Source organism: Ochotona princeps, chromosome 3, assembly GCF_030435755.1.
Source record: "Ochotona princeps isolate mOchPri1 chromosome 3, mOchPri1.hap1, whole genome shotgun sequence".
NCBI classification, from domain to species: domain Eukaryota; kingdom Metazoa; phylum Chordata; class Mammalia; order Lagomorpha; family Ochotonidae; genus Ochotona; species Ochotona princeps.
This window is the reverse complement of record NC_080834.1, coordinates 89,289,184-89,312,269: the sequence shown is the minus strand read 5'-3', so window position 1 is coordinate 89,312,269 and position 23,086 is coordinate 89,289,184. Positions and strand designations below refer to the sequence as shown.

Below are 23,086 nucleotides of genomic sequence, written 5' to 3'. Positions count from 1 at the left end.
TTTCTGTGGAAGTCACAGATTTCTCATCTAAGGCAGACATAAACTGAAGCGTGCGTCCCTCATGGGGACTCATGAGTTGGGGCTCAGCCACATCCCACAAGACTACCAGAGCTGGCTACCTTTATGTCTAGGTGGGCCACCCTACAGTTGTGAAGGTACTGCAGGGCTTCCATGATGTCCCGGATATAGAAAGCGACTTTCTCCTCCATCAGTTCATCGTGGTTCATAAGGTAGTCCAAAAGCCGGCCATCATCCATCCTGAATGCAAGGAGCACAAAGCAGAGGAGACACACTTGTGAAAGACCACAAATATCACTCAGGGACATATCTGTAAGCTCTGTAGGAGCTTGGTCAAAACATAGATCCGGGGCTAGCATGATGGCTCAACTGGCTAATCCTCTGCAAGCACCAGGATCCCATTTAAGCACTAGTTCATGTCCCAGCTGTTCCACTTCCCATCCAGCTCCCTGCTTGTGGCCTAGGAAAGCAGTTGAGCAAGGCCCAAGACCTTGGGACCCTGCACCCACATGGGAGACCCAGAAAAGGTTCCTGGCTCCTGGTTTGGGATCTGCTCAGCTCTGGTCGTTGAGGCTGCTTGGGGAGTGAGTTAGCAGATGGAATATCTTTTTCTCTCTTTCTCTCCTACACTCTGTAAATCAATTTTCCAATAAAAATTGAAAGATATCTTAAAAATATAGATCTATGTTGCAACCCACGCATGTTTTAGCTAGAGCTGAGAGTTAGCATAACGCTCAGAACTAAAGAAGGAAGTAGATGAGCAAACCCGGTGTGCACTCTCGCCAAGGAGAGCATCTCTTTCACTGACTTTGAAGAACGTTCCAAGCAGGACAGGCCTGCTACTGCCGTTTTGGATCCAACAAAACTGACGCCCAAACTCATGCAGGCGTTTAAGTTCTGAGGTCTTATAGCAACAGCGGAGAAATCCGAAATGCAGCTGGATCTGATCATGGCCTCTGAGAGGTGGGCCTAGTACGTTGCCCTGAATTCATGGAGGGCATGTTCTAGCAGAGGTGGGCTATTTCAGCTGAGCCCACCTGAGCTTATCTCATCTTACCACATGGCCATTCCCCCGTTCACATTCCTGCAGTGGTGGCCTCCACCTGAGGCCAGGTGTATGGGGCCCCCCAATTCCAGCCTGTGAACCTCCAAACTGTCAGCTAAAATCACCTCCCCTCAAGAAGCTCTTCTCAGGTATTTAATGAAAATCTGACTAGCACCACTGGTTGAAGAGTTGTGAGTGCAGAATTAGGAACATTTTCACCAGGAGACCTCCTGATTCTGATATCCTGGACCTAGTGGTTGCAAGCACTCCCTCATATATTTTGCAAAGAGCTTTTCTGTGTCAATTTTTATTTGGGGGAAAAATATAAGGTGGGCAAAGTTTCTCCCTGACAAGGTGGGCAAAGTTTCTCCCTGACATTCGTTAAAATTTTTTTTTAATTATTTTTTTTTTTTGCGAGGCAGAGAGATGGAGAGATCACCCATCCACTGGTTAACATCCCAAGTGCCAACAACAGCCAGGGAGGAACTGAGCCTAGACAGACCGAAAACCAGGAATCAGAAATTGAATCCAGATCTTACATACAGGGGACAGGGATCCCAGTATTTGAGCCACCACTTACTGACTCCCAGGGTGCGGCTTAATGGGACACTGGAATCATTAGCAGAGTGGGGACTTGGACCTGGGCATTCCAGAATGGGACGAGGGCGGCCCAAGTGGCAACTCCACTGCTGCACTGAAGAACTGCACCGTCCTTGGACTTCTGATACGTTTTTTGAGTCTTTGATCTCCTTAGGAACTTTCTAGCCATAAAGGCTGCAACTGAGAACATAATCTCTGGAGATAATCAGTTGCTCTGACTTTGAATTCAGGTTCTGTCACCCACCAGCTGGAGGCAAGTCATTGAAACTCTGTGTTTCGGCTTCTCTCAAACACACCTTCTTTGGAGTGAGAATAATCATTGCAACTAATGATACCCACTTTATTATGAGGATGGTGCAAGGGTTGAGTGAGGCAGGGAGGTGTGAAGGCATAACTGGAAGATGAGGTGAGAGCTCCAGAAAGGGCAGCTGTTTTCAGGCACACGATGCCCTCTTGTAGCAACAGGTGACAAAGGTCCTTTAGTGTGTTGAGGGTACAGCCCCAGGAGAGGCTCAGGTGGAGATGCGTGGCCCAGGGTAGCTGAACTCCTGCCTGGCTGAATTTCCACCGTTCTTCCAGCTCATCACTCTCTCTCTCTCTCTCTCTTTCTCTGACAGCAGTAAAAGCAAGTCAGGGAAGGTCTCCTTTGCCTCCGCTGGCAATTGGGGAAGTGTGGGAAGAGTGGGGTTAGTGCTGTGGCTCATAGAGTTAACCTGCTGTCTACAATGCCAGCATTTCACACGGGCACAGGTTTGAGTCTTGGTCGATCCACTTCTGATCCAACTGCCTGTTAATGCACCTGGGGAAGCAGGGAAAAATGGCCCAAGTGCTTAGGTGCCTGCCACCCATGTGAGATATCTAGATGAAGTTCCAGGATTCTGGTTTCAGCCTGGCTCAGCCCTGGCCATTGCAGCCATGTGGGTAGTGAGTCAATGAATGGCATATTCTCTCCTTCTGTTTCTCCCTCTGTGTAACTCTGTATCTCAAATACCACCCCCTTAAAAAAAAAAATCCTTGCGGGCCTGGTGCAGTAGTCTAGTGGCTAAAGTCTTTGTCTTACACTTTCCCCGGATCCCAGATGGGCACCAGTTCCAATCCCTGCAGCCCTGCTTCCCATCCAGCTCCCTGCTTGCAGTCTGGGAAAGCAGTCGAGGATGGCCAAAAGCCCTTGGGACCCTGCACCCACACGGGAGATCCAGAAGAGGCTCCTGGTTCTTGGTTTTGGATCAACTCAGATCCAGCTGTTGTGGCCACTTGGAGAGTGAATCAATGGATGAAAGATCTTCCTCTCTGTCTCTCCTCCTCTGTGTATATCTGACTTTGCAATACAAATCAAATAAATCTTAAAAAAAAAAATCTCTGCATTGTGGACACCTGCCCTTGGAAGAGCAGCCAACAAGGGTCTGGGGCTGCGGAACCATCTTGGTAGGCAAGCGATGGTGCTTTCATTAGAACTCAAGTCTAAGAAGTCATTACTTGTAAATGAAGCCCATCAGAATATGTCTGTTGAATTAGGAAGCTCCCGACAAACAGGTCAGGCTGTGACAGACTGCAAGTCTGTTTAGGTTCACAGCCAGGGCCAGTGCTGTGGCACAGAGAGCAAACTGCCACCTGTGGTGCTGCTGTTCCAGCTGTTTCCTTCCAGTGCAGCTGCCTGCCACCCACATGTGGAGGAGTGAGCCAGCAGACAGAAGATCTGCATTACTCTCTGTGTCTGACTCTTCCTTTAAAATAAACAAATTTGTAAACAATCAGCTGAAAAGAAACAAAAGACCAGACCAGCACTTGTAAGCTTGGTCCTCGTTTTGTAAGACTTTGCACAGTTAGTATTTTGCTGCTGTGGACGTATTTAAGGTTCATTTACTTAACTGAAAGGCAGAGTGACAGAGAGACATCTGATGGTCCATTCCTCAAACGGCTACAACAGCCAGGGCTGAGCCAGACCAAAGCCAGGTGCCTGGACCTCCATCCACACGGGTGGCGGAGGCCGGAACACTTGGGTTGTTTTCTGCTGCTTTCCCTAGGTACCTTAACAAGGAGCTGGGTGGGGGCAGCTGAGATTCAAACTGGAACTCATATGGGATGCTGGTGCCTCAGGCAAAGGCTTCACTTGCTACACTACGCTCCCCACAGGGCAAGTTCCTGTTCTTAGTTTGGGGCATCAAAGGGGAGGGATCTTACTGCTCTGATATATTCTGGGGGTCAAGCACACCAATGCTTGGATTCCTAAAATATCCAAAGTCTCGGAGATGTTTACCCCAGGAGGGGTTTCCTGGGTGGAGGCTGGGAGCAGCTTGGCAGTGGGCTGACACACACACCCCTGACTCTTACTTCAGGTCTACTCTCGCCACTCAATCAGCCTGCTCCCAATCAGCTCTTCCTGGGCCCCTGTTCAGCCTAGGAGTCCATGACAGAAGGAAAGTGACAAGTGGAATGAGAGATCAGGGTTCTAGCTTCTGTACTTTCCGGCTTTAAAGCTCTTCTCCATCCCTGATTTTCTAATGTATGAAATGGGATTAACCTAGCAAATGGGATAGAATGTACGTGACACACGGCAGTTGGCAAACAATAACGCCGCTGTAGCAAATATGACTGCTGTTTGCATCGCTGGGAGCTGTTTCGGGGAGAGGACTTGGGTACTCACAGCTCGAGGATCAGGATGTAGGAGGTGGGGGACTCATAGGTGTCGTGGAGCGTGATGTACTGGGGGTGCTGCAGATGCTGTAGCAGTGCGGCCTCATGGGCAGCCTGCTCCTTCTTCTTCAGCTTTTTGCTCACGAACTTGACAGCCACATCTTTGCGTGTGGCTTTGTGGATGCATTTCTTCACGATAGAGAAACGGCCTCTGGAAGACACCGGAGAAAGCCTGGGTTGCAGCTCAGCAGGTGCTCGGCAGGAAATGTCCCATTAGGCACCTCATTGTTCTAGATGTTGAATGAGGTGGTTGACATGAGGATTCCAAAAGCTCATTTTGCCTTCCTGAACATATTAGGAGACTTGATAGGTCAAAGCAAAATCATTTTCTTTTTTAAGCCAATATCGCTATCATTGGAAATATCAAAGGAAAGATTCAATTTATTTCTTAAGCAGAATTTGGGGAGGAGGAGGATTTTTAAAAACATTTTAAAGGAGGCAGGTTTTTTTTTTTCTTAACCTTATTTTAGGCTTATCACGCCTTTTAATTATGCAAAATTCCTATAAGTCACCAAAGCTAAAAGAATTCCTGCTAGGCACTTAATGTCAAAAATTATGGGCATCTTGGGCCCAGTGCAGTAGTGCTCCTGGCTTCGGACTGGTGCAGCTCTGGCCTTTGCAGTCACTTGAGGCGAGAATCATTGGATGGAAGATCTTCCTGTTTGCCTCTCCTCTTCTTTGTATATCTTACTTTCCAATAAAAAATAAAATAAATCTTAAAAAAAAATTGTGGGCACCTTATCAACTTCAATCTTCATCCACTTTTTCTCTACCCCAGTTCCCTCCCCTCTTTAGGGAGTATTTTAAGCACATCATGTTTTTCTACCCCCAAATACTTATCTCTAGTTGACAAGGACGTGTAGCAGAAGGAAGCACCTGCCACGGCCTGCTCTAACACCCCAAATAGACAGAATGCACATGCTACTGCAGCTCTGGGAGACAGTAAGAGTAAGTTGAGAGGCTACTGCCTAGCAATGGGAGCAGAGTGCAGAGGGCCCAGGAGGTGCTGATGTCACTCCATCCAAGCTGTGTCCAGGAGGTGCCAAAGCCTACAAGGCAGGGAGTGAGGGCCAGCATGGGACAGAAAGGGACGCACTGGGCACTCCAGCCACCACCAAGATCAGCCTGCACGCTCCGTGGCCCAGCTCTGTACTCACTAAGCAGACCCATAAAACATTTCACATTACAAGGATGATCTAAAAAAGAATGCACTTATCAGCAAAACAACCACTGGACATCTTTTAACTGAATGCCTGCTATCTTTCAGACATCGTATTTGGCACTGAGTCGTTCAAACCAACGGTTCTGGTGTACATCTTAAATTAGTCAACCACCATTTCCACAGTGCTGCATTGAGTGTGATGAGCACACATCACTCCTTCCAGAGGACTTGGGGGCACAAAGGCATCTGACCACTGAGCCCTCCTAAGGTCAGCGGTCAGGTCAAGCCACGGCTGGCTTCATCTTTTTAAAAACCTTTTGTGTTCATGGAAGTTGTATATCCCATGCCTTAAAAAGTCAACCAGCTTTATAGCTTGTTCATTTGACATTTTAATTCCTTGTCTTAAAAAAATATACTTGAAAGACAGAGGATTGTGAGCAGAGAGGAGCAGGAGAGAGGGAGAGAGAGTTTCCATTTGCTGGTTCACTCCCCAAGTGGTTGCAACAGCTGGAGCTAAGCTGATTCAGAGCCAGGAACAAAGGGCTTCTTCCTCCTGGTCTCCCACATGGGGCAGGATCTCAAGGCTCTGGGCCATCCTCAACTGCTTTCCCAGGTCATAAGTAAAGAGCTGTTTGGGAAGTGGGGCAGCTGGGACATGAACCGGTGCCACACTTGCAAAGGGGAAGATAAGCCAATTAAACCATTGTGCCAACATACCTGAACTTTTATCTGCTGCCACCCAGACAGAACTGGAACCATGCACTCTGATATGGGATGTCACATGTCCCAGGTGGCAGCTTAAGCCGCTGTGCTACAATAGACATTGCTATAAAAAACAACAGTAGGGCTTGGCACAGTAGCCTAGTGGCTAAAATCCTTGCCTTGCATGCACCCGGGATCCCATATGGGTGCCAGTTTTAATCCCGGCAGCCCCACTTCCCATCTAACTCCCTGCTTGTGGCCTGGGAAAGTAGTCAAGGATGGTTCAAGGCCTTGGAACCCTGCACCTATGAGGGAGACCCGGAGGAGGCTCCAGACTCCTGGCTTTGGATCAACTCAGCTCTAGCCTTTGCGGCTGCTTGGGGGTTGTGAATCAATGGATGGAAGATCTTCTTCCCTGTCTCTCCTCCTCTCTGTATATCTGACCTTCCAATAAAAAATAAAAAATAAATCTTTAAAAAAAAGAAAAACAACAGTTGTTCTATCCTCCCACCTGTGCCATTTCCCCTCCCAGAGAAGCAACTAATTCAGCTGAATATGTTGTTGCTGACTGCTTAATGATTCTAAATAGTACCAGGGATCTTAAAAAAAAAGTTCACGGGAAATGCATATTATGGAAAATTAGTGCATGAAATTCAAATTTTTATTGCACTAAAATAAGGAGGAATATTGTGGCACACTGGGTAAAGTCCTTGCTAAGGATGCCTAAATTCCATATTAGAATGCCTGCTTCAAGTAGTCCATGCTTTCAGTCAGCTTCCTGTTAACACACCTGCGTGGAAGCAGGTCATGGCCCAAGTATTTAGGTTTCTGCTACCCACAGGGGACATCTGGGTGGAGTTCCTGCTTCCTGGCTTTGGAACTTCCCACCCCTGGCTGTTGCAGGCATTTGGGGAGTGAATTAGTGAATGGAAGTGTGCACTCTCTCTTTCTCCTCTCTCTCTCTCACACTCTACCTTTCAAATAAATAAATAAAAATTGTACTTGGCTAGGTGCAGATTATACTTTCTTTCTGTGGGAAAGTGGTTCTGTTGCCTATTCAGTTTCCCAAGCATTTGCTCAGCTGCTTTGCTGAGCACCACTCAGGCAGCCAGGCAGGGGTCAGGGCACAGCTCAGGACTCCAAGCCTGGCCTTGGCTGTGTTCTATACCCGCAGCAGTGGGCAGCCCAGGAGGCAGTGCTTTTCCTATACAGCATCAGAACATCCTTTCCTTCACCTTCTCTTCCCTGAGACTTCTCTTACGTTCTTTGGCTTCCATGGGCCCTTTTAGTGGTTGTCTGGTCAGAAAGACTCAAGAGTTTCTGCACGTGAATGCCATCAGGGCAGAGCAGGGAAAGAATTCTCCAGCCCTGTCCAGCCCCAAGGGATGTTGCAAGGGTCTCTAGTGGACCCTTGACTCACTGCTGCTTCAAGGGGGAGATAGAAGGGATGAAGGAAGGGAAAGAAAGAAGGAAAGAAAAGGGAAGGAACACTGTCCTCATGAAATAACAGGCCTGACATGAGGGGCTCCATGTTGAGTTGGGTGAGGGAACCCCCAGCTCCAACCCCGTGAGATTGTAGCCTGGTTGAGAAAACCACATCCCTGCCTGGCAAGAATGCATGAACCCCTGGCTAGGCTGCTCAAGCATGAAGAGGAGAAAAAAGCTTCACCTGGTACAGCAACAAAGGCTTGTAACGTTAGTGACTGGTAATTTTTCATTCCTAGGACAGATCTGCATTAACTCAGTCCCCCCTGAGCTCCTCCAGGTTTGTATGTTTCTTTTTTGCCTGTATAAACTCTATTGTTCTGCAGTTAGGGTGGAGAGATCTTAAGGGCCTGAGCACCTCTCTTTAGGTCTTTTCAATCTTATCAGCATGTGGCACTCCTCTGATCGGTTCATTTGGGTACAACACTTGTTATTTTTCCACATTTGCGCTCCCTTTCTGAATTCCCTGTGATAAACACCTGCTCAGAAAATTGCCTTCTGTCCAGGGGGCCCAACCGTAACCCATGGGAGTTTTAGAATACCTAGAGATTAACATCTTTATCATCATCACCATTATCACTCCAGAGATTCCTTAGACCTCCTTTGTCTCTTTTGGACCGCACAAAGACAGGGAAGTAGATCTGATGAAATATATCTTAGGAAAGGCAGTGAGTTACACTGTGACTCACATTCCCCCAGAATCCAAAATCATGAACACTTCGGGCCCTTGGCAACCTGTCACAACCGACCCACTGAGGGAGCAGAGAGACCTGCAAGAGGGAGAGGAGGTGCCAGGCTCAGTGCAAGTGAGGCTTTTACCTTTGTACTTATGGTGGAAGTTTGGTAAGATTCACCCTGATCCTCTCCAAACCCAGTGCACCTGCAGACCGCACGAGGCTGAACACCTTTTTTCTGTTTCCATCAACTACTTTGTGGCTTAGGTTAGATAGTAAACTTAGTTTTTTCCCCCCTTATTAAAAGCCATCTGTTTATCCTTTTTAGTTTTGAGGGCAAGGTAGATGTTCTCTGATCAAAATACCAAGAGGGCAACAGAGGAGAGGAAGGGAAGGGGAAGGGGAAGGGGAGTGGAATGAGGCAGGAAGGGGTGTGTGCAGGGGGATGGTAGGGGAAGACTCAGGCTGGAGAGAACCGTAGGGCAAAGTCCCTGATACCTGGACACACACGGAGACCAACATCCAACAAGAAATACACTTCTTCTCAAGAACACACATGGAACTTTTGGCAACATGGGCCATATGCCACGCCCAAAGCAAGTCCCAACAAAAATCAAGGAATCCATCTCACATAGACCAAACTTCCTAACCGTATGCAGTTCAGTTAGAAATCAGTCGAACAAGATAATCTGCAAAAATATTGTCCACATTAAAACCTTTTTTGCATTGCAATTGTGTCAAAGAAAAAAAAGGCATAAACAAAAAGTACATGGGGCTAAAAAAAAATGATGAATACACTTCCCATCAAAGCATGGAAACTATAGCTAAAATTGTACTTCAAAGAACATTCTGAATCTTAAATTCTTACATTTGAACAGAAGGCAGGCCAAGAGTTGGTTAGGGACAGTGGATCCAACTTAGGGGAGAAAGAGTGGAAAATAGGCTTTAATATTCTAAATGCTTTTTTCTTTCTACAGAGAGAATGAACTCATAAAAGAAACAACAACAAAGTCATTGCTCGATTGTGATGTTGCCTGGTATTCAAGAGAGAAGGAAGAGAGAACTGTGTCCTTACCTTCCAATTTCATTCAGCTCAGTGTACGCAGAATCGAAATTTTCCTTCCAAGAGATGGTGGCACCGTCAGCAGCAGCGTCTTTGGGAGAGAAAGGTCATTGAGGACAGAGGATGTCATACAAGGATGACACCAAGGCCACAGGGAGCCGCAGCGTAACCCCAGAGCAGTTCTCACAACTAAATATGGGGCCAAACTCAGCGGGAGCGTGCTGAGAGTCCCTGGAGTGCTGTTTCAGAAAGACCACCTAGGAGGAGAGGGACACGACCGTCAGTCTCCCTCTATCATCTGCTGTGGTTGAAGGGAAAATCTGGGACCATTAGAAATGTAGCTTCTGCGTGGTTTAAACGTAGCAATTAGGTAGAGAAAATACAAAGTGAGAGAAACGTTGTGAAAGCCTGGAAAATCCGGGGAGGGTTGACTGTCGGGAGCGAGAAGTGGGGGGGAAGGAAAGGCCACTCTTTCAGATTGTTTCTGTCTCTGTCCCTGTCTCTCTCTTTTTCTCTCTCTGTCTCTGGCTTACCCACGCTGAACTCCCAGAATGGCACGGCTGAAGAGCATTTCCTGTCACAGCACGGGTGGGGGTGGGATGGGCAAGTGCAGGCCCTTGGCGGGGCCTCAGACTCGTCTTTGACCCCACAGTCTGTCTCAGGGCCTTTGCTTTTTCTGCACAAAGACCCTGCCCAGGCACACAGGCCACACACTCCCTTGAGGTCAGCATGGGAGAATTCCTCACCCTGGCAGCTTGCCTTTCCGCTTTGATTGCAAGCTCGGGAGTGGGGCTGGGCCTAGGCCAGGAGGTGGTGTCTGTGCCTGGCAGGGGGTGCCAGGTGGAAGTGACGTCATGCAACTAGGAAGCTAGTTTAAGCTGGCTGAGTTGGAGGCTGGCGCCAGCCCCCCCTGCGCAATTCTAGCCTTCCCTATGTCAATCAAAAAGCTCCCTTTTTCCAGGATGCACCTGTACCATCAGGGACCTCAGTGGGGTGCACGATGGAAATATGGATATTAAGTTCCCAAGGCACTAGCCCCTACCCTCAAGAAAGAGGCCAACAGCTAGGGGGCGCTCACTTGCGCACTCCCTCTTTCTCCTTTGCCTGGGACCACAGCTAGGATGCCCTCTCTCTGTCTCCTCCCCCACCCCGCCTCGCTCCAGGCATTCTCTATAGCCCCCTGCCTACTCACACAAGTATGTGTGTTCATTTTTTCACCTTTTGTTATCATTTTGTGCATCATATACATGTCTGCACTTGGAATGCTTACTGGGGGCTGGTGCTGTGGCACAGTGAATAAAGCTGCCACCTGTGATACCTGCATCCCATATGGGTACTGGTTCGAGCCCCAGCTGCTCCACTTCTGATTCAGCTCCCTGTTAATACACCTGAAAAACTGCAGATACTGGCCCAAGTCCTGGGGTCCCTGCACTCATGTGGAAAGCCTAAAAGTTGCCCCTGGCTCCTGGCCATGGTGCATCACGTGGGGAGTGACCTGGTGGAGGAAAGATCTCTCTCTCCCTCTATGTATCTCCGACTTTCAAATAAATAAATGAATCTTTTAAAAAAGCATTTATGCCAGCAGGGGGAGAATGTGGGGGGGGGCTCCCCTGCCGGACAGCTACTCCCACTGGAGAGCGTGAGCTGGTACGGGGGCAGACCAAACTAGGCAGGGCTATAACACCTGTGGACCTAATGTGGACTAGATCAGGGAAAAGTCAGGTTGGGCTGATTGTTCCTACTGGTGCAAGCATAAAATAGAGTGGGTGAGGGTTGGTTGGGCTTAGCTGTAGCATCAGCTGGCAGAAGCTGGCACTGGAGGTTAATTCTGTCATGTTACACTGCAGAACCACCTGGAGAGTGCATAATCTCTGGGAGTGGGAGTGGCCTAGAAGGCAAATACTGGGCTCCTCCCTCTTGGGTTACCACTCCCACTGCAGGGCATGAAAACCAGGACAGGGGCTGGGGTGGCTAGACAGAGACACCCAACAGCATGTGTGTGAGCTGGATAGTCAGGCTGGTTGGGTTGAACTAGGCTTCAATGCCCATTGACATGTATGAGAGCTAAATGGGATGTGGGACAGGCTGGACTAGTCTGTTGCACATACTAGCAAGCACGGGAATCAGGATAGGGAGCGGGCCTGGTGGGGGTTATTGTGGGTTGCTCCGAGAAGGCTGCAGCTCCCACTGGTTCATGTGAGGGCCGAGTGTGTGCTGGGCAGAACCAGGATGGACTGCAACATCCACTGGTTCCAGTGGAAGACAGGGCTGGAAACAGAACCAACCCAGCAATTGCAACCACCAGCTGATTGGGGTGATGGACTGTACCAGGCCCTGTACTTGCAAGTACACACAAGAATCTGGTCTGGGAACACCTCAGACAAAGTTTCTTTGGGGATCTCCCTAATCGAACTGCCAGACACAGAACCCTAACCATGAAATGATAGAGGACAGAACAGATCAATCAACTACCCCAGCTATATGTTGGCAGTGAAAAACTGGGCAAATGGAGACTCTAAGGTGAACTATTTCAATCAGTGGATTCTTCAGCGACCTCATCATGCTTGGAATGGCAAAACTGGCAGCAATTCATAACTGTTGAGCTATCAAAGCCACTTGAGCAAAACCCTCAGAGCATGCCCCACATCAGGGACAGGTGGGAGACTGGGTGGGGCTTCTCCCTTCATATCTCCCTTTACCCTAGATACATGAAGGGAACAATGTGGAAATAACAGTCTTACCCACTTTCCTGTAGCCCTTGAACTTTTTTACCCTAATTAACTATGTAAAGATTGTAAAAAATAAAGAAAAAAATAAAAAAGCATTTATTTATTTTAATTGGAAAGTCAGATTTACAGAGAAGGAGAGACACAGAGAAAGATCTTTCATGTACTGGTTCACTCTGAAAGTGGCCGCAATGGCCAGAGCTGAGCCAATCCAAAGCCAGGAGTCAGGAGCTTCTCTGGGCCTCCCACCCATTGGTGCAGGGTCCCAAGGCTTCGGGCCATCCTCGACTGCTTTCCTAGGCCACAAGCAGGAATTTGGATGGGAAGTGGAGCAACTGGGATACAAACTGGTGCCCATATAGGATCCCAGCGTATGCAAGAGGAGGACTCAGCCACTAGGCTACTGCACTGGGCCCAAGCAATGAATCTTAACAACAACAATAACAACACCAACAAAAAAAAAAAAACCTAAATTAAATTGAGTAAGATGACTAGACCCAGGCCCACATGAGAAGGGACCCCATCTTTGTGGCCCCATCTCAGGGGAGGGGCAGAGAGCACCCAAGTGACACTTTTGCCTGCTTGTCCTTATGTTCCCAGAGTCTTACCTGTCCTCCCGGGGAAATCGCAGATCTGGGGTTAAGCCTGACAGGCAGATGGCAACGTGTGGCCCACGAGGTGGAAGCCACACACTGCCCAGAAACACCCATTCACGGCACCCCCAGTTGAAGTTACCCAGCCCAGCCTCAGCTCCCCAGGACTCACCATACTCCGGAAGCCGCACAGACTCTGAGGGCTCGCTGGGAAGGCTGATTCCCCAGGGGTTACTGGCACTAACCCGGAACTGATAAGGACACCCGGGACTGAGGTCTTCGATGACGAGGTACGTGTCCAGGGTCGAAGCTACTGACTGCTGCCAGACCTGGGAACCTGGCGCAGGGTGGCAGAAAGAAATCAAAGAGAGATTAGTGACATTGAGCACACAAAGAGACATTCAGTGACATTCAGCACACAAAGCAAGGCAGAGTGACACATGTGCTTCGAGTGGACAGCTGCGACCACTGTGCCCGACTTGGAAAGTCCATGGGACAGTGATGCCAAGCTCAGGTTCATTTTCCCAAAGGGGCTGCATCGGCAGTGGGGGCTGTGGAAGGAACTGGTTCAGTGATCTGTCCACTGGTCAAGCAACAAGTGTGAGCGGGAAAAGACCTGGCCAGGCAGAATTTCTAGAGGGAACATGATACATATTTCTAAGACCAGGAGAAAAGATTATGTCATAATCACAGATTAAGAAAAAACATGTGTTTGAAAATGGAAACATGTACCAAGTCGTTGGCACATAAATGCTTACTTAACTGCACAGAAATCTGAGAAAGTAGGGAACATTTATCTGCTATTGCAGCTGAAGATACTAGGCGTCACGGGAAGCAACCGAGGCTGGTTCTGTGACACAGTAGGTTAAGCCACTGCCTGCAGTGTTTGAATCTCATGTGGGTGGTGCCAGTTCAAGTCCTGGTTGCTCCACTTCCAATTCAGCTCCTTGCTAATGTACCCGAGAATGCAGTGGCAGATGGCCAAAATTCTTGGGTCCCTGTACTCATGTGGGAGACCTGGAAGATGCCCCAGGCTCCCAGCTTCACACCAGTCCACACCTAGTCATTGCACCTCTTTGGGGAGTGAATTAGTGGCTGTAAAATCAATCTCTCTCTCTCTCTCTCTCTCTCTCTCTCTTTCTCTCTCTCTCATTTTTGCTTGTCTCTGTAAATCTGCCTTTCAAATAAAAACAAATCTTACACAAAAGAAAGGAAAAATGAGAAACAATTTGCACAGGGTAGAAGAGTTCATAGGATGAGCTGTGAAGTACATGATGGCTGAGGTCTGAACTTGGTAGACTGCGTCTTCCAGGTCTCTTCGACCTGGAGAGCCAAGAATGAACAGCTCGAGACACAGAACTAACTTTTCAACTGCACGGGGCCTGCTGAGTAACAGGGTAGAGGAGGAAAGTGTTGAAGCCATCCGAGTCCAGTGCATCAGGCTGTTTTCCACTGGATGATGCGGTTCATCATGTGGGTCAGAGATGTGCTATTTACAACGACAGCTCCTAATTCTTCCTGGTAACTGGACAGCAGGTGTAGTTGTGTGTAACTGCTGAAGGGACACAGGCATCTTTTGTGTGTGGATGAAGAGGATTCAGGAAGCATAGTGGCAAGGCAGGAATGTGTCTGTGTTCTCTCTGTTTCCTCTGTGTGTTGCAGGGGCTGCAACTCTGGTCATCCCATCTTAGTTCCTGCTCTGCAAGAGAGATTTCCAATGAGAAAACCAGAGAGCTGGGTTCCAGGCCTTAACCTCTTCATCTGGGACATGAGTCTGATCCTTCCTGTTGGGCACTCTGTCACCTGCCACGGATGGGTCATCAATGTGCCCAAGAGGCTGACATCATCCTAGCAAAAGCAGTTGTTCCTTCCTGGGCTTGGGAGGTGGCAGCTGTCAGACACCATGACCTTTGGAAGACCCAAGGAAGACCAGGAAGCCGCTCCAGGTTCATTCCCTGGAGAAAACCTGCCGAGGGGGAAGATGGAAGCAGCAGAGCAGGTAGAGAGCACGTACCTTCCTCTCTGTACTCCACGGTGTAACCTGAGATGGTGCAGTTTCCTGTGCTGGAAGGAGGCAGCCAGCGGAGGATGACCGAGGTACAGCTCCTTTCCTGAGCGATGGGCCGGTTTGGGGCTGCGGGGACCCCTGCAGAGATAGGACCAGGGCCACTGCCACATGGCTCAGCATCTTCACCTGGGCAACGTGACCTACCCCCTGCTGGGCCTGATCCAGCAACTGCTCCACCAAGCAACATACATCTTTGCTTGCCCAGGTCTCAGGGAGCCTTGGTGACATTCACTTACAATGTTTGTGTTAAGGACAATGTACAGAGGCAGGAAGTAGAATAGTGGTGGGCAGAGGCTGGGAGAAGGAAGGAGGGGACGGTTATTACTCACGGGTGTGGATGAAGTGTCAATTTGGGAAAATGAAGAAGGTTCTGGTTGGTGATGCTACTTAAAAATACTTAATGCCACTGAACTATCCCCTTAAAACATGATGAAGATGGTACATTTTATATTGCATACAACTTGCTACTTTTTAAAAAAGCCTTTTGCAAAGCATGCAGATAGCTGGACTGACCATACCTTGCACCTTCACTGTGGCAGACGTGGACGCGGTCCCGTGGTCGTTGGTGGCTATGCAGGTGTAGATCCCGCTGTCCTGGGGCATGAGGTTGCAGATCTTCAGGGTGATTTCCCCAGAATCACTAGGGACACAGGGAGGAGGCCTGAGAGCTTCCAGTCATGAGCCCGTAGACAGACGCACAAGGTCACACAGGGCGTGCGCTGGGCAGGTGAAGCCGAGAGGTGCCAGCCCCCAGGGCCAGTTCCTGTTCTCTTATCCACCTGCACAGTCTGGGAAGTCATCTGGCCTCAACATCCCCAGTTCCCTATTTAGGGAAAAGATGTCTGACCACACTCTTTTCTCAACTTGACATGTAGATAAGAATTAGAATATGGTTTGAAGGGCTGGTATTGTGGTATAATGGGTAAAGCCGCCACTTATAAGGCTGGTGTCCTATAAGGGCACCAGTTCAACTCTCAGCAGCTCCACTTTTGATTCCGCTCCCTGTGAGTGCACCGGAGAAAGTAGTAGAACATGGCACAAATGCTTGGGCCCTTGCACCCATGTGGGAGACCCAGATGAAGCTCCTGGTTCCTGAAAGGGTCCCAGCTCTAGCTACTGTGGCCATCTGGACAGTGAACCAGTAGGCGGAAGATCTCTTCCTCCCTCTGTCTCTCCTCTTCCTGTAAAACTCTGCCTTTCAAATAAATACATAAATCTTAAAAAAAACAAACAAGCAAACAAAAGAATGTGGTCTGAAATACATAAATTCCTGTGTAAGTCCTGGTTGGTAATGTTATTAATATAAGGAGCAGCAATTGCATTGTAAAATATCTCCCTGCCTCACAGATCAAAAAGCCAGGCAGCAAAAGTAAGGAAAGGTTACAGTAAAACATGTCCACGATTGCAGAATCTGACATGTGGGATCAAAATAAGAAAGGAAATTAGGAAAGGTAAAACCTCCCACCTAGATGATAGCTTCCCCATTCATCCCAACATGGGGTTCAGGAACACTCCAAAGGAAGAACTGCTCCGAAAGGGTTAATGACAAAGCCAAACTCGAATCCTCTGGGGTCTTCATGATCCAAACTGAGCTCTGTGTATCCCACCAAGCACCTGGCCAGGGACTCTGCTGGGAATAGCTAGTTACTGATGCACTTTTCCATCTCACATGCACATCAGTCAACGGGTGAGAGCTGTTTGATTCTAGCTGTTTCCTCCACAGGTGTTTCAGTGGTCATGGCTCTTTGTGGCTAGTCCACTGTAAGCAGCTGTACGCAGTGAGCTGCAGGATCAGTGACAATAAAGGTGAACAGAATTATCCCCACTAGGAGAAGTCTACCACATTTTATAGTTCCTCCCCTGGAAGGATTTCTAAACCAGCCAGATGTTGGTCCCTGGGCAATGTGGCCACTGGTGCAGGTGCAAGGGCGACTGGCTTACCAGGAGGAGACAGCATATGTGGCAGAGTTGCTGTCCGTGTCAAGGATGTTCTGGTCTGGCCCCTTCCAGGTGATGCTGGGCTTCGGCCGCCCACAGACTTTGCACTGCAGTATCACCGTGTCCCCAAGCAAGCAGGTCACATCCACTAACGGCACAAGGAACTCTGGGGCCACTGTGACGAAACACACACACATGCACACCACTCAGAACAAACTCGGAATGTTTGTAACACACCTCTCCCCACCCATGCAGTGTGTCAAACAGCCTTCAGCCTAACACGGCTGAGTCATCTGTGTCCTTCATAAAGCATTTTAAAGACATCAATGCTTATGGGGCAGGGGGACAAGGGAACTAGGATATATACAGAGAAGCCAAAAAGAAGAAAACTCTTCCTGACATCACCAGAGGCCACTCTGGGGTATATCTCTTTAGACGTTGTGTAACTACACTTGCTATTGGGACCAGTGCAATGGCTCAACTGGCTAATCCTCTACCTCCAAGCACAGGCATCCCATATAGAAGCCGGTTGGTGTCCCAGCTGCTCCACTTCCCATCCAGTTCCCTGCTTATGGCCTAGAAAGGAAGTGGAGGATGGCCCAAAGCCTTGGGACCCTGCACCCATGAGGGAGATACATAGGAAGCTTCTGGCTCCTGGTTTTGGATTGGCTCAGCTCCAGCCATTATGGCCACTTGGGAAGTGAACCAGTAGATGGAACATCTTTCCTTCTCTCTGTAAATCTACATTTCCAACTAAAAGAAACAAATCTTTAAAAATTATACTTGCTACACCCTTGGACCCCATTATTACAGGTTGTAGCTTTTTTTCACCTAATTATCATTCACATTTCTCCTTGTGTGAACAGAACTACCCTCTTATTCTGTAATGGCTCAGCCTCCATCCTAGATTTATCCCAATGCATTAAGTCAATCCCCACATTCTCAAGTCTTCTGCTGCAAAACTCACCTTCTTGGATGAAATTTGGATTTAAGATCTGAAAAAGAAACAAAGAAACAAAGTTGCTTGAATCCTAAACTAGTAACAGAGCACAAGAGACTTTGTCCCCTGTTGAGCCACAAGAGTACACCTGAGGGAGACAGGGCCTGGAGCCCAAAGCTTGCTTTGTCCTGTCACCCGTAGCAGTAGCTGCTGCAGAGGACAGACTGCCTTCACAGCAACAGGCACCGGTTCCCTCCTGCCTGCCGTGGGCCTGCAGTGTCCCCACGGCTGACTCCCAGCGCCGGCCAGCCACTGCCCCTCAGCTCCTCTCCTGCCCTTCCCCCAGACAGAAGCCCCCTCCCCGCTGTGGCTATCTGCACTCAGCAATGCCAGGGCGATGTATCTTCCCCATGTTGTGAGCTTGCAAACTCAGAGGACCAAAGGCCTAGCACAGGAATGCTGTTAACAGGAGCAGGCACAGTCCTCTCCCCTCCTCCCCCGCCCCGTGCACTCCTGTCCCCAAGCAGGGATAACGCCCCTTCCAGCAGCTGAACACGGGTTTCTCGGGCAGATGGGAGCGGGGAGGAGTCCAGTCTGCTACCCTTCCTGCTCGCTGCACAATCCTGTAGCCTAGGCCTCCATAGGGCAATTGGAGCCATCCGCTTTAACCTTCCTGCTGCAGACATGAAGCAGGGATCATGGCCGCCTGGTCTCATGGCTGATCCAAGGAGGAGCTCCTGGATCCTTCACACACAGGAAATCACCCTAAGCCACTGAGCTGTTCATGAGAATGGTCCCTCGGACCCACTCCCCACTCCATCCTTTAAAGTATTACCTTTAATTGTGTAAGTTCAAGTTTGGGTCATAAATCCTGACATGATGATAAAAGCACAGGCCTCGGAGTCTGAGGGGCTGGGGTGGTCTACTTGGTCTCAGGTGACTGTACCTCGGTGACTCAGCATGATCAGTACCCATCCCCCACTGCGAAATAGAATACATGATAGATACAGACTCTAAATGAAATCATGGCGAGTGCTCAGCACGAGGCTTGACAAGTACTCCACCTGTAGGTAACTAAACACGATCTCAGAAGTCCATGATTAAAGAGGTTTCTGTCTCATAGTTGATCTTGAGCCAGTCTTCTTTCCTTCATAATGCAGCTGGGAAGCTGCTGTGCTTGCCAAGCAGCCTGGTCAGCGCCTTCACACCTGTCTGCCTGAGTCTGTCCGGGTCTCATGTGAGCATGCATGGCTGGTGAGTGTCAGACGCGGATGAGCCACCAGGAAGAAGATGTTGTTTCCAACTTGGGGTTCCTGGTCACAAGCCAACTCTTCACTTAGACACAGCCCAGATTTTCACGAAATGGGCTGTGATGCCAAGTTCCAGGGTTGATGGCCCCGACGCTGGCCAGTGCAGTGCCCTCTGCTAGCTCAGAAGGTCACTGACAGTACTGACCAGTCTTTATTTAAATCAGTGCTTCTAAATCTCTGATCTGAGCATCTCTGAAAACTCAAGAGCCTAGTGCCTGGGCCTGATGCCAGGAGATTGTTTCCAGGGTTGGGAGGTGGGGCTCTGGTGTCAGGATTCTGAAGGCTCCAGCAGGTGAACCCACATGCAGCCTGGTTTGAGGAGTGCTGTTGGATGCTGTTCCACCCCAAGGGAACAGCTCTCATAGATAAACCAGTTTCTTACCCCTGAGGCTTTTCTGGCAATGATGATCATGGGGAGGGAATTACATGCCGGTTATTCGGTAAAAACAGCAGCTTTCCTCATACCTATGACATCTTTCTGTGTGAGAAAATTCTGGGTCACACTAGAAGAAAGGGTATAAATGACGGAGTTCCATCAACTACCATTAAACGTGGTGCAGGAGCACCACGTCACCTATAGGGGGCGCTAAAGAAACTATACCATTACTGGCTGCATGGGTCTGGGAGGGAGCAGCATCTGGTCAATTATTTCATAAGGCTAAGGAGTTTAAGGATATCTTCTGGGGTGTGCACTGGGTATAGCTGCCTCTGGGGAAGCTTGCATCCTTTGGGGAGTTCCTGCGGTGGAACCCTACCCTTTCCCATCTAGTTTCCTGGTCATGGGTCTTTGAGGACTCAACTTCCTGCAGTGCTCATGCAAGATGTGGATCCAAGTTCCTGGCCCCTGACTTTGGCCTGGACATTTGAGGAGTGAACCAGCAGATACAAGATCTCTTTTTGTTTCTCCCTGTCACTCTGCCTTTCAAATTTATAAATGACTTCTAAATAGATTTTTATTCTAAACGTTGATGGTGGCTATCTCAGGGTAGAGAGGTTAAAAATGGCTTTCCTTTGCATTCAGAAAACATTAACTAAACTCATCTTTTGCTCCATGACCTGTGTGTGGCTTGTGGCTACAGAAATACTTTGTAGCCATAGGATTTATAAAATGTTATCTGAGGTTTGCATGGCTTTTTTTTTTCTATTTTTTTTCTTACCTGGGCTTTCCAAATATTCTACAATAGGTATGTTTCACTTTAATCACATATATGTATGCATGTGTATACACACGCACACACACACACACACACATATTTTAGGGGAAAAAAAAACTCAGTGAGCCTTATTGAATAGCAAGTTCTTCAAGGACAGGAACCGCTGGTCATTTGCCTTTTATCTCACGGCCTTAGCCCAGGGTCATGGGTGTGATGGGCCTTCAATATGTGTGGGCGATGACCTTTGACCTCAACTTTCCAGAATTTGAGACTGGTTCACAGATTCTCCAAATAGGACCAGAAGATCTACACAATCATGTGTTCTGCGTGTGCGGCCAGAGCCTGTCAGTGACACAGATGGAAGATGAACCTTCTGGGAAATGGCTAAGAATCATATCACCCCCAGTCGGAGACAGTGAGCTGTGCAGCAGGTGACAGAGCATGTGAGCTGGGCTCACGCTCCTGCCTTGGGATATTCTTAAACAACATGGGCTCCAGCTGGTCTGTGAGCTGGGGACACCAGTTAGCGCCTCCCAGAAAGGGCAGCAGTGATGGCTTAACTGATCTTTTGCATCCACATGGGAAGCCTGGACTGTTTCCCCAGACCCTGGCTTCTGGGCCTAGCCCAGCCATGATGTGTGGTCATTAGTGTGAGGACTTGGTTCAATGGCCCGTGTTTCCCATTATGATAGAGATCCACAGCAAGCGAGACACTAAATTCACACAAGCCTTAGAGAAGACCCAAAAGATGAATGAATGGGAGACAAGCAGCAGGCACATGCACTGTGTAAGTTTGGGTGGGGCTTCATCAACCTGCGCTGTGTCAGTACTTGTATAAAAAAAAAAAATCTTAGGCAATGTCTTGACTTACTCCTCTTTTTCATCACACATATCAACCATGTTCCTACTGAATGCATGGTCCAGCAGGCAAACATTCCTGGTTTGGGTGTAGACTTGGGAAGGAATGTTGGAGAACGGTAGCCAATAAGGCTTGATGATAGATCTTCATCTGAAGGACCTTGTGGAAACCATCAACTTCTGCGCTGGTCCAGGTGTTGGCAATGCATGCCATTTCTGATTGGCACAGCATTATTTGGCTGCATAAACCACCCACCAACTCCCCCATTTGCTCTCCAAACCCTGGAGGAAGGGCAGATTGTTCTTTATCCCCATTGCCTACACAAGACAGGAAGGTGAAGGGTAAAATCAGGGCAGGGTGACAGCTGGGCTTAAGAATTCCGGAATCGTAGCCGAACGCTGCTCCCATCATTGCATTCAGTGCAGCGAGAGGATCTTGGGCAAACCACTGGGGCAATTTATCATTGACCTCAGAGGCCCACTTGCTTAGCTGTAATTCCACCTTCCTCTCTGCCTAGTCTTCCCCTTGAAATTCCTCCAACAAGGACCAAGAAGTTGTGCAACTTTGACTCCAGGTTGCACTCATGTAAGATTCTACTTAGAAGCAAATCAGAGTATGGCCTGGAGGAGGGTGGTGACATGCTTCCACTCCCATGGTCTAATTATCTGTGCATTTACCCACGGCTTCCCAGGAACACTGCCAGGCTTATGAGTTCAAGACAATCCTACTGTTTTGTTCTAGGTTATTACCTCCAGGTCTAGACCAATGGCTGGCATATAAAGGCTCTTTTGATAGTTGTCAAACCAATGGAAAAAAAAATAAGGTTGTGGGATATGAATTTTGGAAGTGGAGCTGAGGACATGGTTTGCCATGAACTTGGAATGCTTTCCTATTTCCATTCTTTGGGAATGATGAGTTACTGGGGAGAATCCTGTTGTTCAGTCAATGTCAGATTTAGCAATAGTAATCTTCCTCCTCTTTTTAAGATTTATTTTTATTGGAAAGGTAGGTCTACAGAGTGAATGGGAGACAGAGAGAAAGATCTTCCATCTGCTGATTCACTCCCCAAGTGGATGCAATGGCTGGAGTTGAGCCAATCCAGACCTCTTCCAGGTCTCCCATATGGGTTCAGGGGCCCAAAGACTTGAGTCATCTTCTGTTGCTTTCCCATGCCACAAGCAAGGAGCTTGATGGAAAGTGGAGCAGCCAGGACAAGAACAGGGGGTGCCCATACGGGATGCCGGCACTTGCGGATGGAGCATTAACCTGTGAGCCACTGTGCCGACCCCTCCTCTCTGTGAGGTAGCAGTCACATGGCTCTGACAGTGAATGCCTCGCATCTTAAAATCTCACCAAATCTGTAACCTCTTCATATTTTACGCACTATCATCAGCATGTTCAACAGAACATTGCACAGAAGAGCAAATATTTGATGTAGCAGATTAACTGAGGTTGCTAGCATGAAGGTGCTGGAACCAATTGGTCCAGTGATTGTTGCTGGTGTGCAGAAGGACCTGTGGGGTCCAACTGAGGCCTGAGCCCTAGTGGTTTTCTTGAAATCTAAAGTGCTTTAAAAAAGTGTTGAGTCCATGTAATATGGTAGATGGGAAGGAGCAGAGAACTGGAATCTGAAATAGAAATGGAAGGGAAGGACATGTGATGCTGTTCACATGAAACACACATGTTCTCTCTCACTGGGGGACAGCACAAGAGACTGCTGGGCAGAGTCCAGGACAGCGATGAGGCTTGGCAGGCGCTGGGAAAGCTCCTCGGGGCGCTGACTCTATGTGACCAGCAGAGGGCGGCAGGTGGTAGTGAATGCAAGAACCAACTGGAGTCCAGTAGCAACTGAATTCTTTTTGAGAGAAGTCGGCTTGACTTCCGGCCATGCACAAGAGGAAGGAATGACAGGTAAAATCACCCAACACTGAGTAGCATCAACAGAGTCTGACGGAGGTTCGAGTCTGTATTCCTTGCCAGTGTCCAAAACTCATTCTAAGAATAAGGGCAGAACTGTCTAGAAAAGTAGTTGTTAGGGGACTCTCAAAGAAATCC

General features: G+C 48.6%; 1 protein-coding gene across 5 annotated transcripts in view; it reads right to left on the bottom strand.

Moving 5' to 3' along the window:
- Positions 1–23,086, bottom strand: part of KALRN (kalirin RhoGEF kinase) — a 712,406-nt gene that overhangs the window by 1,694 nt on the left and 687,626 nt on the right. For all 5 annotated transcript variants that reach the window (XM_058661993.1, XM_058661991.1, XM_058661992.1 and 2 more), the window contains 8 exons: positions 17,736–17,763; positions 16,772–16,943; positions 15,349–15,470; positions 14,777–14,908; positions 12,935–13,099; positions 9,456–9,534; positions 4,308–4,508; positions 120–258 (listed from right to left, as the gene is read on the bottom strand). In XM_058661993.1, coding sequence (XP_058517976.1) covers positions 120–258; positions 4,308–4,508; positions 9,456–9,534; positions 12,935–13,099; positions 14,777–14,908; positions 15,349–15,470; positions 16,772–16,943; positions 17,736–17,763 — 1,038 coding nt within the window. The remainder of the gene's footprint in view (positions 1–119; positions 259–4,307; positions 4,509–9,455; positions 9,535–12,934; positions 13,100–14,776; positions 14,909–15,348; positions 15,471–16,771; positions 16,944–17,735; positions 17,764–23,086) is intronic.